Raw genomic sequence first — 17,065 nt, 5'->3', positions numbered from 1 at the left:
CCTTGCTCAGGCAACTTTCTGTTGCCAGTTCACTTCCTTAAGAAGTTGGGCGTGGATCAAGAGAGCTGCAGACATCAATCCCACCAGCAGAGGGAGTGCTGTTGCTGGAATGGTCTCAGGTGTTGTTTAGATGTTGGCCAGCAGAGGGAGCGCATCTGTGGAATACTCTGGTTCTCTGAGGCAAGGGAGCAGCTGACTTGGAGCAGGAAGTAAACTGAGTGTTGGATCCAGAGGCCAAGATGGTGCTGGCAGCAGGGGACTGCAAGGAAGGTGAGCAGGAAAGAGGCATAGGTGACCTGGACTTTCAGGATTCTGTGACACTGACACCCAAGTGTTGAAGATACCCTTTTTTAGGGGGTAGAAGTGTAACTGTAACACACTTCCAAAAAACATATCCAGAGATATAAAGATCTCCAACTTTCAATAGGACATATCCCTAGCAAAAAAAACTGAGATAACTACCCTGAGATAAGAGAAATAAATCAGGGGTACATGAGTAAATACCAAGGGGAGAGATAGTGATGATGATTATTTGAGTTTCTCCTTAGATCCAATGGTTTCCTAGCTGCAAATTCTCCTGTTTTGTTTGACCTTTATGAACCTGGTTTGTTTCTTTTGGAATAGTGACACTAGGAGATAATCCTGTATCTGTTGCTATCAGATCTCTATTCAATTCTTAAATTAGTTCCAGTAGACATTGTAGAGAATGTATGTTTGACTCCTTGATTGTCTTTAAGATGAAGCATAGCTGGGTAGGTCAGGGTAAAGCAAATGTGGCTTTGAAAACGCATATTAAAGATTTTTATATTTTTTTTCAATTTTTCTCGAACAATAGAGAAAACAACTAGAGAGAGGAATAAAGTTGTGTGAGGGACCGCTTCACGCATTTGATTTGTTACTTTGGACATGAAGTCGAAGACTGATGTCCAGAATGCTAAGATATGTGGACAGGACAACAGTGCATGTTCCAGGGGACTAGAGGAAAGACTACATTTAAGGCAAGCTGTGTGATAACTAGATACCTAGGGTTGTATAACTTTTAGATCAAATGCATATTAAGCTTTGTGCACAATCTTAAAGTGTACCTCCCATCAAACCTCACTAACCACAGATTTTCGTACAATGATCCAGCTTTTCTCTAAAAGTTCAAGAGAGTCTTGATAAGTTAGGTCCAAGAAGGTGGCCCATTTGGTGATGAAGGTAAGCAATGAGTAAAGCTACGTACACACTTCCAATTATTATCGTCGGAAAACGAACGACGAACGTTCCTGCACGATATATATGAACGATCGTATAGCACCGATCCTGCACATAGAGGTAACGACACAATCGTTCGTAGATATTGTACACACAATAGATACGATCGTTTGAGCGATAGAGGAACTATGTGCACGACAGGAAAGTGAACGGACGTTCGTTCATCACGCATGCTCTGACCATGGACGATCAACGAACGACCACGAACGATGTTCAACGATCGTCGCCCAATCCGATCCGCCAGTCCGGTCGTTCGTTTCCAACAATTTTCCTCGTTCGTCGGCGTCGTTGGTTACTTTTTTACGAACGATTTTTTGCCCAATCGATCGTTCGTCGTTCGATTGGAACGATAAAAATTGGAAGTGTGTACGCACCTTTAGTCTCAGAAGAAGGTGTGAGAAGTGGGTAGTTATCTGCAACGGACATACGAGAAGACCGGCGCTTAGAATGTGAAATGGCAGAACTTGGTCCCAGTCATCCAATAAATGTGCTAGCGAGGTGATGCCTTTCACACCCCATATTTTGAATGCCTTTAGTTGATTACATTGAGGGAAGCAAGTGGGAGGTGTGGATGGGAAATGCCGGGAAGATGAAGTGGTAAATTTGGTAACGTTTTTTGGTTTCCCGCCGAGCCACAAGGGTGTCTCTAAATAATAAATTCCTAAAATCGACGGGAGAGTGCAGTAACCCCTGTAACGACCACTGGTGAACCATATGGGCTTCTAGTTTGGTGTGTGTATATGTGAATGTGTTGTGCCATCTGTGGAGTGGCGCATGAGTGCATGCCAGATTCCATTTTCTAATATCTGGAAAATTGATACCTAAGCAGGCTAGTAAATTTTAAATTTAGCTATTGGAGGTGGCTTACCTTGCCATAGAAAAGAAATAAAGGCTGATTGGAGTTTCTTAACATCTATATAATGAAGTAGAAATGGTAGGTTTTGCATTGAGTAGAGTAAGCACGTGTAACTAACCATCTTAAGTCGATGAGATTGTCCTAATAGTATTAAAGGGTAATTTTTCCAGGCTGTCAACTCAGAAAATATTTTTACAAATAATAGGGAATAGGTAAGATTGTACATATCTGGCAAAATTTTGATGTCAAAAGTTGCACAAAGTGGCTATGACCCCAACTGTGTGGCCCAGGCTGCCAACACAACTGCATGGGTTCTAAACAGAAAAAAAGTAGTTCGCTCTTGGATTGAATAACCTTGGAAATCAGAAAAGGTTCAAAATTCTCGTATATGATGGAGCAATCCAAGGAGATCTCTCCGCAGGTTGTTCAGAAACAGCATAATATCTACCGGGAAGAGTGCAGTTTTCACCCTGTTTTAAAAATGATTTAGCTAAGGGCTCGATGACTAAATTGAATAACAGAGGTGACAAGGGACATCCCTGCCTAGTCCTTCTGTACAAAGGAAAGCTGGCCGAGAGCACCCCAGCTGCAAGCATCTGAGCGTGCGGAGAGGAATACATGGATTGCAGGAAATATGTAAAGTGGCCCTTAAACCCAAAGTTTTGCAACAACAGATGTAACCAGTCCCACTCAATACTATCGAAGACCTTCTCCGTATCGAGCGACAACAAAGCTGCCAATGAGAAGAAGGAGTCCGACAGGCATGCATCATCATCAGCAGTGTTCTGATATTGTAGGGGGTGGATCTGCCCAGAACAAAACCTGATTGCGCTGGGCCCACCAATTTCGGCAACAGGTTAGCCAAGCAATCTGCTAACATCTTTGATTAAAATTTGACATCTTTATTAACCCCCCCCCCCCCCCCCTAGCATTCTTATTCTGTCTGTATTTCCATGCAAAAAGCATTTTAATTTTACATTGTAGGCTATAATTTTTAGGCATAACTCACCGAGGACATGGATAATAAAAGTCGCAGGAATAACATTAGAGTCCGTGGTCTACCTGAGGCTACTCAAAATTCAGATTTGAAACTAGTGCTACAAGCCTTCTTTAACCGCCTCTTAGGATGCCCCTCCTCACATGATGTTACCATGGCATATCGGGCCTCGAAGCAACCCACCTCGGCTGCGAGACCACATGATGTTCTATGCCACCTTGCGGATGTGGACTTGAAAGATGAAATATTGGTGGCAGCACGCAACATGCGCAATCTGGAGTTTGATGGGACCCCACTGCAGCTCTTTCAGGATTTATCCTGGCATACCCTACAATGACACCTTTTGCAACCACTCCTTACCCTATTACGGGACAACCGCATTCCTTACAGATTGGGCTTTCGGTTTAGTCTGACAGCACGCAGTGGCGGGTTGTCGGCGGTTCTGCGCTACCCAGAAGATCAATCATCTTTTTGCCAGGACCTAGGAATTACCGTACCTAAGCTTCCGCCATGGGAACCTGGAGGATCCTTTGCCCTCTTCATCTCCATCTTGGCAGATAGCCACATCTAGGAAACGGTCCAGGCTCAGAGTTCTGCACTCCCCTCTACCTCCAGCTCCACCGGACAGTGGACAGCAAGGTTAATCCTTCTCTGTCCCTACAGCAAGGGTATTTACTTTATTCCTATGATGGAAGCTGTTTGCTCTTTTTTTTTTTTTTGTCCTTGTTTTGCCTTGATTTTTGATGATGAAGGTTAATGTTGTTTACTCTGTGACTGCACTCCTGCTGTTTTATGGTGTGTGTCTACTGCAACAGAACTCAATTTTTTCTGGTTTCTGCGATTGCACTAATATTGTTTTATTGCATTTACCTGATACAGTAGAGTACAGTAGATTCTTCCTTCTCAGGAAATATTTGAATAGCAATACTAATAGTACTCTGTGGACTATCTCAGGGACTGCTGTAGCCTGTTTTTGTGGTACTCAACTGTTATATCAATCTGCTGTTTTGCCTAGATCTAATGCTGACATGCTAGAATTTATTGTAATTTCCCTATTTACACTATAACCACTGTTTTTTTTCAATGTGCAGTAGTGCTTTTTATCCTTAAGTGAATATGTTACATTTACCCTGCAGACCCTTGTTGGGGGTTTCACACCGGGCCTGGCTTTGCTGGGAGTGGAGGGGTATCTCTCTAGGGCCAATTTTCCGCTTACCAGCCGGTGCCGACCGCAATGTTAAATGAGAATATTTTGGTTCATTCTGGAGGCCGACGGGCTTTTTTAGTTTGGTTTATTATTATGTTCTTGTATTTTTTCTCTGTTCCCGCTTTACCAATCTTTCCCCTTCATGGGGCGCCTTCATTGTCCACAATTGTATACTCAGGAGCCCATACTTACCCCCCTCTCCACTTACCTGGCAACATGGGAAGCCTTTGCTACATTCTTTTTGTAAATTACTTTGAGGAATAAAATTTTATTAGCCATTAATGTGTGGGGACTAAACTCTAACACAAGAGGATATTGGCACTCAGAGAATATAAATACCAGTCTGCAGATGTTATAGAGACGCATTTTGACAGCACAGGTACCTTTAACTTTGTCTCTAAATATTACCCTGGTGCTCATATGGCTAACTCTCCATCTAAAAAGCTTGCAGGGGTTGCAATTCTGTTTAAAGACTCTTTTAAAATCTCCCTCATACATTCTATTACTGACCCCAAGGGTAGGTACATTATTCCACATGGTACACTACAAGGGGTCCCTTTAATCATGTGCAACATTTACACTCCTAATGCGGGGCAGTTTAAGTTACTTACTAAAACTAAGTTTAACTTACTAAGTTTAACTTACTAAAACACTAGCCCTTTTGGAAGAATTCACACATACCTATTTGATTGTCTGTGGAGACTAATTTAATTTTCTCTCCAAATCAAGAAAGGATGTCTATGTATACATCCCCTCCACTCCCCTCCTACTGTGCTGCAATGCTCCAAGTTTTTTAGGCAGCTTATGAGACGTCACCAACTGTATGACAGCTGGCGAATCCAGCACCCTACAAGTAAGCAATTTACTTTTTACTCCCCTCCTCGTCAAACCCATACTCGCATTGACTACCTATTCATCAATTTACCACTCCTGAGGAACAGTGTTTCTGCGGATATTCACCATATTTTGTGGTCAGACCATGCCCCGATCACGTTGAGGTTTTGTTTGCCCCCTCTAAGATTAGAGTATGTCACTGGCGGATGAATGATTTTCTTCTTAAAAACATGTAGACCAAACTGTCCCTTACTGCTGGAATAGAAAACTATTTTACCGAGAACAAGGGTTCAGTGGCGCACACTTCCACTTTCTGGGAGGCCCACAAGGCGGTCGTTAGGGGCCTTAAAAGGGACTCCAAACTGCAGCGTGTCTTAACGGTACAGGCACTATGAACTGCGGAGGAGAAGCTCTCTGATAGACCATTACTGGGCCTCCTATGGGTGACTTCCCTCCACTCCAAATTGAGGGCCCTGGAGCTGAGGAAGGTCAGCTGGATGATGCAGCGTACTAGACAGCTTTATTACCACAAAGGCAACAAGGCAGATACACTTCTGGCACGCAAAATGAGACATATACAATCTAGTTCCTCCCCTTTGGTCATTAAAGACGAGAAGGGGATATTAACCACCTGGCCGTTAAACCCGACCATGTTCGGGGTAAAAACACTTGCAAAAAGTGTTAAACCTGAACTTTTCTCACCAGGTGGTTAAAAATGTAAAAAAACGTTATATTGCAATCCGATTGTCATACATTGTATGACAATCCGATTACAACTGAAAGCAAATACTTACCCCGTCCCTGCAGCTCCTCCAGCAGCAATAAAAAATTTGCTATTGCTGCTGGCATCTGCAGTGAGATGTGAAGCACAATGCAGAAATCCTACATTGTGCTGTGCATCTCTCTGGAGATGCGAGCAGCAACAGCAGCAGCTCCGGCGTCTGTGTCTCTGTGAGCAGGGCAGGGAAATCCCCACTCACATCACTCCAGAGTCATCTTCCGGATAATGTGAGTGGTGATGTATGAGGGTGTGTCAGGGAGGGAAAAGATTACAATGTAATCTGCTTTTAAATGGTTTTTACAGTACAAAAACACCACACAACATGAAATAAAAATAAAAGTACATTTTTAATTGTATATTTTATTTTTAGATTCCATTGTTGTCTATTATTTCATTATTTTTTACAATTATTTATAATTATGTATTATATTATAATTTATGATTTTAATATAATAAATAAATATAATTATCATACCCGGGAGTTAATCCTAAGAATTACAAGCCCACAATATAAACAAAAATTTCTATGCAAAAAAATAGGATAGGATTTTAATAAAAGTACATTTTCTTTTTTTACATGATTGTGTGTTTCAAACTTTTTTTTATATTCATGATATCTATTAGAACCCTGTTCAGACATATTTCTGTAATTTACAGGTCTACAATTTAAAATTTTCATGAAAAACAGTGTACCACTTTTGGTACAGAAATCTAGACATCAGTGTAACGCCCAGGTGGTTAAGGTATGACCCATCCCAAATAGCTTCCCGGTTTGAACAATACTACAGCCAACTATATCACATAGTGCACCAGGCGCAGAGCTCCATGGGCTCAGCTTTACAAGTCACCATAGACGCCTATTTAGCTGAACTGAATCTCCCCCAGTTGAAGACAGAAAACCTGGAGCACCTTAAAAGCCCCTATACTGAAGAGGAAATCTCCAAAGTTATTTCTCATCTCCTTTCACATAAAGCTCCTGGCCCAGATGGTTTGTCGTATTTATATTACAAAACCTTCTTGCCGAATTTACTTCCCCATCTAGTGGACTTCCAATACATGCTCCCATATTACTGTTATCCCCAAGCCGGTCAAGGATCTGACGGTATGTATTAACTACAAACCCACTGCGTTACTGAACTCGGATCTTAAAATTTACTCTAAGATTTTAGCAAACCGGCTCTCTAAATTTTTACCCATCCTTGCACACAGGGACCAAACGGGCTTCATCCCATATCGTCATACTAGTGACAATACGCACAGAGTAATTAATGTTATTGATATCAACAAACGCAAAACTCCTTCACTTGTCTTGAGTTTGGACGCGGAGAAGGCGTTTGACCGTCTCAGCTGGCCTTTCATGTTTTCTGTGCTTACTAAAATGGGGTTCTCAGGCCCCTTTGTTGGGAGCAATTCACTCCCTTTATAGTTGCCACTTGGCCTCTGTCAAATTGCCTCATGCCTCCTCTACAATGTTTTCCATCAAAAATGGGACGCGACAGGGATGCCCCCTGTCCTCCTTGCTCTTCGCCCTCAGTATTGAACCACTGGTAGAGAGAGTATGCTCTAACCCCAATATTCAGGGTGTTCCAGTGAAGGGATCCCCCCCCAAAAAAATTTCACTATATGCGGATGATGTCCTTCTCACACTTACACAGCCCCTTACTACTCCCCCGAATTTGTGGTCCAAACTAAACGCTTTTAGCATTGTTTCCGGTTAGAAGGTCAATTCCTAAAAGACAGAAGCTATGCCTATACATATACCACCCTTGCAACTCTCAGCATTACAGGACAGTTATTCCTTCATGTAGCGGGAAAATTTTCTGAGTTACTTGGGAACTAGGATCACAGCTTCCTATAACCAACTGTACACTAAAAATTTCCCCCACTGTTTCAGGAGATATACAATTATTTGAATAAATGGAAAGGACACTCACTCTTGCTTTTAGGATGCATTGCGTCTGTGAAAATGATGCTCTTGCCCAAGCTTGTATATTTATTTGAAACTCTCCCAGTCCGGGTCTTGATTTTGACTTTGAAAAAGTTGCAGGCTGGTTTTTTGAATTTTATTTCAGCACACAAGCGACACAGATTATCCAGTTCCAGTGGTCTGTACACCAAAGGAATTGGGGGGTCTTGGGGCCTCAGACCTAGGTAAATATTATGTAGCAACTCACCTTCGCTACTTGCCCTCATGGACTATGTTATCCTTTCCCAGTATATGCTGAGAATTAGAGGAAGCTTGGATTGCCCCACTTCACCCTAATGTGATGTTATGGAGCTCCTCCGTGTTATTAACAGATAGAGACCTGCTTTCCCCTATGGTGTTTGTGAGCAATATATGGAGAGGGTAAAAGACTAAGTATGGTCTCTCCTCCCAAGCCTCTATACTTACATCCATTATACACACCCCTTCGCTACCGGATAATTTACCTAGTAATATGTGGCCTCCGTGAAGGGAAAGGGGGCTGTTTCATAATAGGCATATTTTACACCCGGTGGAGAAAAGACCACTCTCCTTTCAGGAATTACAAGACAAATTTGACCTCCCACAAACCTCCTTTTTTTGCATACTTGCAGATAAGACATTATGTCCTTTTCCTTCAACAATCGCCTAAATTTACTACACTCACCCCTTTTGAAATAATTTGTGCCACCAGTCCTTATGCCAAAGGTCTTATTTTCTCTATTTATCACCTCCTCCATGTGTATGCACAGGGGGCTTCTGGCAAACTTGCCTATATGGGCACCACGGAAGCCGTGCCCTAGACTGAGATGAATGGTCCAAGCTCTGGGAGGTGGCCAATAAAAGCTCCATATGCACACTTTACAAAGAAAACTTGTACAAAATTTTGTTCCGGCGGTACCACTAGCCATGTATGCTGCACAGGCTGTTCCCAGCTGCAGATCCTCTTTGCTGGAGATGTGGATCCCAGCCTGGAACACTGGAGCACATTTTTTGGTTCTGTCTTTTTATAGCTATTGGGACAGGGTTAATAAGCTAATCATAGAAGTGACCCAGCAGCAGTTCTCCCTTGACCCACTCCTACATCTACTGGGATTGCCCTTCACGGCCCCCCCGATAATTGTTTGGAATAAAGTTTTCCATATACTTTTTTATAAATCATTGCCAGCAATTCTATTGCCAGCTTGCTGGAGTGAGTACAGTTCATAGGGTAAAATTAAAAAGGCAGGGAATCGCCCAGGAGGCGGAGCCACCACACTCTGCAGCTGCTTACACGTTTCTAAAAAATTCAATGTATTGTTTTTTAACTGTAATTGTCTGTTACTAAACATTTTGTTGGGACCAATTTAAAGTCTTGGTTAGGTTTCCTGAAATTTTTTTTTCAAACTACTGCTAAAAGTGATCAGCAGCATTAGGAACAAATAAAGTATTGGGGGAAAAAAGGTGGTAATTGTAAATCTCAAAATTGGAATTAAATCTAAACCATGGCCATTTAACCAAGCCTATTACATTAGGTCATACTTTTTTTGCACACAGTTTACTTTTAACAACTTAATAACAAATTCAATATTATTTGGATTAACAGAAGACTTAAAAAAATAGATATATTGGCAGAGGGGTATTTTTTCAAAACAAACTCACAGTTTTTTTCTGCAGCAGCTCAGCAACAATTCCATGCTGCGTTATATTATATTTATTCTTTGTTCTGGGTATCCTTTAGAATTCAGCTATGGCAGTTATCTTTTTGTCCTTTGTAACAGTATACATTGAAAATGATTTACTCACCTGTGCAGAGGTGTGAATAAAACCCTTCCTGTTGCAGCATGATGAGAAGTGAGCCCCATCCAAAGAGAACTGCTGAGAAGAAAAGATTTTCAAGTACTGCTGTACACGCAATCCACCAGCGACGAGCAAATGCAGTTTGAAGAGAAGGAGCCATATCCACACCTAGGTAACAGCAGCAGGAGAGTAAAGAGAAAACACAGATTGATGAATTTTTAGAGAATGTTATACGCCTAAAATAGTATATAATGTTAATCTTTCATAATGTTAATCTTTTCTCTCAATGTATAAAATATGACAATTCAAATATTCAATAAAAGACACCTAACTTTTCAACAGATTTGCGTTTTTAGCACCCTACTGCATTGTTGATGTTATCATTTCTAACTTACCCTCAATCTACCATTCTTCCTATCAAGTTTAGCACTATAGCACTTTAATTTTTTATTCACTTAAAATCCTTAACCATAGTATTGTATCATAAGAGTCATAATGTTCATTATAATAAAGTGAAGAAAAAAAAGCCTTAAATCTGAGTTGTATTGAAAGCGAAAGAAGACTCTTCTACCAGATTTATAGGGTGATTAAGAAGTAGTAAGGTTAGGCTGGGCTAAGATAGAACTTCAGGGCTTGGGCTGGCGTTCTGACATCTGCAAAAACCATGACACACAGTCAGAGCTTGAATTGGAACTCAATCATCATTTATTTCAAAACAGAGATTCAAGTCTAAAATATAAAGTATTGTTCAAGGCTACATGTACTCCTGCTCTTCTAATTATAGAATTATATAAATGTATTATATAATTTAGTACTGCTTTAATAAGGGATCATTGAAAAAAGTGACAGACAGAAGGGTTTCTTAGGCAAACATTGTATTGTATTAATGAATATCTCTCCAAATATTAATAATAATAATAATAATAGGACAATACAAATGAAATCTGAATCATATAGCCCTTCTGCCTCTCCTGTGTGGGGGGCTTCACATGTGTGGGGGGTTCTTCAGCCTACCAGAAACTGTTCCAACAATGGACATTACTGTGTCCAGTATTGCCTAATGCTTTACTAATATACCGCTACTCCTGAGGGAGCCTGCACTGGGCGAAACGCACCGGGTACTACGGTTCTCACGTATGCGACTAATTACTTTACGCAGCAATTTATACGCAGTTGGGACTTTCAATAATAATATTATTAGATGGCTGATGTCTAGTGTCTTCATGGCCTGAATATTATTGAACTCCGATCTTAGATTGTATAAGATTCAGAATTAATTTGTATTGTTTTATGAGAGACTATCATTAATACAATACGTTGTTTGCCTAAAAAACCCTTCAGAAAAAACAAAAAAGCTGTATTGAGTCCAATACAAAGAAATCTTTATATAATATATATATAATTGTAATATATATATATATATATATTATATGAGCTACTGTACAGTTACATTACATTGTACACTTTTTTTTTTTTTAAAGATTTTTTTTTTTTATAATGTTTTATATATATTTTTTTTTTTTTAAAGTTTATTATTAAATTTATTAAATTTTGGACATATTTTGGTGAGTTATGCCTAAGAAGTATAGCCTACAATCTAAAATAAATTTCCATGCAAAAAAATATTTTTTTTTTTCCTTTTTGCATGGAAATACAGAAAGAATTGGAACACCCAGCGTTCGTGTACGCATCCCTCGACGATTCCTGATGATGTCAGTATATAGGCCCATCGATGGGGGTCGTAGCAGGAAATTTAAATATTTTGTATTGGATTCAATACAAAGTCCTGTATACAATCCAATACAAAATAATACAAAATATATTTATGTGGTTTTGTCTATAGGTATGTGACGTTGGACTCTGTTTTGAAATTTACCACACTAGGGAGGTGTTTTAGAAAAATATATTACTATACAGTATACCGAATTATTGCATTTTCAGTATTTTTTATTTATTTATGCATTCTTGTTTAAGCTAATTTTTGTGTTTTTTATTTTATTATTAAAGTTATTTTTTTTTTTACATGATTGTGTGTTTCAAACTTTATTATATTCAGGATAACTACTAGACCCTTGTTCGGACATATTTCTGTAAGTTACAGGTCTACAATTTAAAAAAAAAAAAAATTCATGAAAAACAGTGTACCGCTTTTGGTACAGAAATCCAGACATCAGTGAAACGCGCCCAGGAGGTTAATAAGGGATCAGCTATCACTAATTTTTATATTATTAGGATTTGTTTATTTTTATTATAATAATTTTATAGGTCACGTATCTGATATACAGATATAAGGAACACAATAAATACAACGTAACAAGTATTCTACAACATTGTAGATGTCAGTTAAACAGATGGAAATTGCCAGAAAAACAGGTGGGGAAGCTGCTACATGACATACAGGACCTTTGTGCATGCGTTTGAGTTTCTTTGGAAACAAACATTGTGTCTTTTAATCTTGAATGACTACAGTAATACAACATTTCTAAATGACAGGGTGTCGCCATAGAATCTTAAACTTATAACATAACAGTATAATGATGCAGAGAACAGAGCAACTGTTATTGAGGCTCTCTGCATCATTTAGACTTGCCAATTACCTACTAGAGAAAAGTGATGAGGACCCTGCCCTAAACAACCACAACAGCAGTAAAACTCTATACAGTGATACCTCGATTAATGAGTGGCCCTGCTAATGAATTTTTCAGCTAACAAGTTTTTTTCACTGTTTATGGGACTTGGCTAACAAATTTTGACTCCGCTAACTAATGTAAAAAAAAAAAAAGCAGGAAGCAAGACACCCGATCAGAATTTCTTGTATACTGTATCAGAATGTGAGAGGGAGACATGCTTTGACCTATATAAAGAGGGGCTTCCAGGCACTTACACTTGCAAGCTATGTGTAGCTGTGAATTTGAGAGGTAGGTGTTATTTATAGCATTTTAATAAAAAGCTTCCCTGCTTTCTCCTGTACAGGATGGAGGCTGGATAGGGTGGAGGGGGGGTGGTTAGCATGACTTCCAGAAGAAATCTTTTGCTAAACACAGCTAAGGTTGTGGGTGATCTTAGGGGGCCCCTTCTGTAACCTCTTGTAATCCTTTAATGACCAAGACAATATCTGCAGTTGTTTCTTTTTGCATATCAAAGCACAGCTTGCTCCAGAAGTGAATGAATGTCTGAGCTCTATAAAGTTTTTTTTTTTTTTGCTGTTTTTTGCTTTGTAACTAACACCACGCTGCCTAATAATATGTTGAGATCATCTGTCCTAATTGCATTTATTAAAATAATGTACCTGTTACCTGCTGTTACTGGGGGAAGTTTTACATCTCAGCCTTTGATGAGTTTATGACCTTTTATATTGTGCTTTTTACTATTTTTACAAATCCTATCTTTGGCCTTTGAGTGCAATCAAATGCAAAAAAAATGAAACACAACAGACAAAAAAATCCCAAGGATAGGAATAGAAGACTTGCCACGCTGCGCAAAAGAGCTACTACATCCAGAGCTTCCGAGACAGTACAACAGCGTGAGACCCGACTACAGGAAATGAGAGAAAGAGCTACTGCACTGCTACTGTATACGGCCCAATTGGGATGTTTTCTTTGGCCCTTTGGGTGTTCCGCGGCTCTGGCCGGTGCCACCCCAAGCAAGGTCAGGAGAAGGACCCCCGGGGGGGCGCATCGTCCAGAGCCGCGGAACACGTCCCCGGATCTGAGCCTGCTAAGGAACAGTGGGCAAGTTGTGTGCAGTGACACAGCCCGCCCACTCTCCCATCACAGGCTGAGCTTGCGGTGAGAAAGTGGGTGGGCTGTGTCACTGCACACAACCCTGCCCACTCTCCCATCATAGGCTCTGAGCTTGCAATGGGAGAGTTGGTGGGCTGTGTCAATGCACATAAGCTGCCCACTCTCCCATCACAGGCTCAGATCTGCGATTGGGGAGTGGGTGGGGTTATGCCATCATGACATCACATTCAGGGGGGTCATGAAGGCATAACCCCGTCCACTCTACTATCGAACCAGCCCCTCTGGCAAATTTTTTTTTTTATTGTGGCCTGACTAAAAAAGTTTGCCCACCTGTGTTCTAGAGCTTCAGAGACAATACAACAGAGTGAGACCCGAGTACAGGAAATGTGAGACAGAGCTACTACATCTAGAGCTTCAGAGACAGTACAACAGCATGAGGCCTGACTACAGGATAAGAGAGATAGAGCTAATACATCTAGAGGTTCAGAAACAGTACAACAGCGTAAGACCCGACTACAGGAAATGAGAGGAAGAGCTACTACATCTAGAGCTTCAGGGACATTACAACAGCATGAGGCCCAACTACAGGATAAAAGAGATAGAGCTACTCCATCTAGAGCTTCAGAAACAGTACAACAGCATGAGACCCGACTGCAGGAAATGAGAGAAAGAGCCAGGCGATCATTCATCCCATGGCTCACAAGAAAGCTCTCAAGGCCCTAATGTCACTCTGAGAGATCTGAGAGGAAATGACAACCTGATGGGAGGAGCTCTGTGAAGACTTTCGTCAAACTCTGGCTGTCATGCCAAAGTCAACAGCGACCGATGAGATCCACGCATGTTTAAAACATTCATCTTTGTCTAGACGTGCAACAGATAACTTTAAAGCAAAACATGAGAGTACATCTGGGGGATGAAAGTGCTCTAATTTTCTCTAAAAAACTACTTGAAATCAGAGAAGGTAGGTTACCAGTTGGGTCTTCTGGAAAAATAAAATTTAATTGCCATTCGATTTCTGTAATCTGGTGTCGTCCATTGCAGAGCTAATAGATGCAGTCTATCTAGCAGTTTTACAAAACTATGACAATTTTAACTGGTTGCTAGAGAGGGCCATTCTTGCTGCTAAAAATTAAGATGTCCACAAAATAAACAATCAAATACTTGCCATGTTACCAGGCGTAGTCACTGAATACAAGTCTATCAATACCGTAGTCGTCAATTTCCCAACAGAATTCCCAAACTCACTTGATCCGGCTTGATTACCACCACCTCTTACTTTCCCTAAAGTTGGCTCCCCAATTATTTTAATATGCAAGCTCGACCCACCAAAACTGTGCAACGGCACAAGGCTTTGTGTTAAGAAGCTGCTGGCAAATGTAATTGAAGCCACTATCATAACAGGAAAGGGAGAGGGTAACACAGTTTTTATCCCACGGATACCACTCATTCCCAAGGATCTCCCTTTTCAATTTAAGAGCGTACAAATTCCAGTGGGACTTGCGTTGTCTATCACATTCAACAAGTCACAGGGGCAGACTTTTACATACTGCGGAATGGATTTGAGATCGCCCTGTTTCTCCCACGGACAACTTTATGTTGCTTGCTCAAGGGTGGGTTCACCCAAGAATTTATTTATTATATTAATTAACCCCCCTAGCGTTCTAATTCTGTCAGTTTTTTGATGCAAAAAGTGATCCTATTTTTTTTCCATAGAAATTTTTGTTTATTTTGTGGGCCTGTAATTTTTAGGATTAACTCCCGGGTATAATAATTATATTTATTTATAATATAATCAAAAATTATAATCTAATACATAATTATAAATCATTATTATAAAAAATAATGAAATAATAGACCACAAGTGTAATTTATCAAAAAAAAAATGTTATCAAAACTTTCTTACTGAAATTTTTCAAACAAGGGTGCAATATTATTGATAAATAATAAGATAAATTAAATGCAGATTTTAGAAAAAAAAATATTTACATTTTTAGTAGATATCCGGGGTGTAGTAGATTTTGTAGCAGGGTGCTGCACAAAGCCCAACATCACAGTCAGGACAGTAGAACCTGGTTTCTTTGTGTTTCTTCCTTCCTCTGTCATCGGTCTTTGAGCAGCAAACCACGCACATCCTTGTAGGTGCTGCCTTTTTCTGGGTTGGTGGGATGTATTCAGTGAAGTGACGACCGGTCAGGCTTTCTGGGTTGACAACGGTGGAAGCACGACGTCCAGGTCTATTCATAGCCACTGATGGTGTTTGGTGGTTCTTGACTATGGATTCGGAAACTTGCAAAATGAAGTCTGAATGATTCACAGGCCTCTGACTATTTTTTTTGTACAGAACATAGGCATGCCATAGGCACTGTTCAACAAGATGCCTGAAAATCTTCTTGTAGTACTTCCTTTGCTGTTTCCTCATCGCTGGGTAGAATGTCATGGCTTGGTCAGCTCTGTCGACACCTCCCATGGTGTTGTTGTAGTCAATCACCACCTGTGGCTTCATCACTTCTTTCCCACGTTTTGTGTGTACCAGAACGGTGGAGGCATCATGGACAGTACTCATCAGGCACACATCTTTCTTGTCACACCATCTCAGGGCCATCATCTTTCCTTTCTGCCAGGCAACAATTTCTCCTATCTTCAGCTTCCCTTTTGCAAACAGTGCTGGCAGGTTGCGCCGGTTAGCCCTAACGGTTCCATACGCATCTGTTCTGTGTTGCAGAAGGAACTCATAAAGCTCAGGAGAGGTGTAGAAATTGTCAGTTATGACACAATAGCCCTGACCTAGCAATGGCTCAATGAGGGATAGCACTGAAGATGTTGCCAATCCATAATGGCTGTATCTGGGGTTGAATTGTGTCCCTTTTCCAGTGTATAGCACCGTATTCCAGATGTAGCTGGTTGAGGACTCGCACAGCATATAGGTCTTCACGCCAAATCGTGCCCTCTTTGATGCAATGTACTGCACCCAGCTGAGCCTCCCCTTGTTAGCCATCGTCAATGCTGACATCTCTTTCTGGCACATAGGTTTGCTGGAATTTTTGTAGAATATTCTGAGATACTTCCCAAATTTTTTTGAGTTTTGGTGCACGATGGGTAGTCTCATCAAATTCTTCATTGTTTGCGAAGTGCAGGTACTTCATGATGAGGAAAAAGTAAAAGGTATTCTGGCATGACTGCCAAAGAATGGAGTGGCAATTACTTTGTTCTTGGACCAGTACCACTTCTGCACGGGTTTGCCACTTTCTTGTTCTTGCAAACCTCAGGTGTGGAGCACCTTGTTGTTGGCGAGCGTACCTGCATAAAACAAAATAAAAAAAGTATTTTAGGATATGTTCTTTTATAGTGTGAATGTGGCAAGTAATATGTTAGCAAACATAGAGCAGCATATATGTTTGCATGACAAAACAAAAAAAAATAATTAGCAAAAAATTTCAAAAAGTTAGCAAACACAGAGCAGCATACACGTTGGCATTACAAAATTTAAAAAGTTAGCACAGAGCAGCACACATGTTGGCAAAAAAAAAAAAAAAAATAGCAAAAAATTTTAAAAAGTTAGCAAACACAGAGCAGCACACATGTTGGCATACAAAAATTAGCAAAAAATTTCAAAAAGTTAGCAAACACAGAGCAGCATACATGTTGGCA

General features: G+C 40.4%; 1 protein-coding gene across 1 annotated transcript in view; it reads right to left on the bottom strand.

The window, feature by feature from the left end:
- SLC43A1 (solute carrier family 43 member 1) overlaps positions 1-17,065 on the bottom strand; it is a 202,173-nt gene that overhangs the window by 162,237 nt on the left and 22,871 nt on the right. Inside the window, exon 2 of the mRNA XM_072424203.1 lies at positions 9,681-9,842. Within this exon, the coding sequence (XP_072280304.1) occupies positions 9,681-9,834 (154 nt within the window). The 5' untranslated portion in view covers positions 9,835-9,842. The remainder of the gene's footprint in view (positions 1-9,680; positions 9,843-17,065) is intronic.

This window comes from Pyxicephalus adspersus, chromosome 10, assembly GCF_032062135.1.
Source record: "Pyxicephalus adspersus chromosome 10, UCB_Pads_2.0, whole genome shotgun sequence".
In the NCBI taxonomy this organism is placed as follows: Eukaryota; Metazoa; Chordata; class Amphibia; order Anura; family Pyxicephalidae; genus Pyxicephalus; species Pyxicephalus adspersus.
The sequence above is the reverse complement of the archived record's forward strand: the minus strand, read 5'-3'. Positions and strand labels throughout refer to the sequence as shown.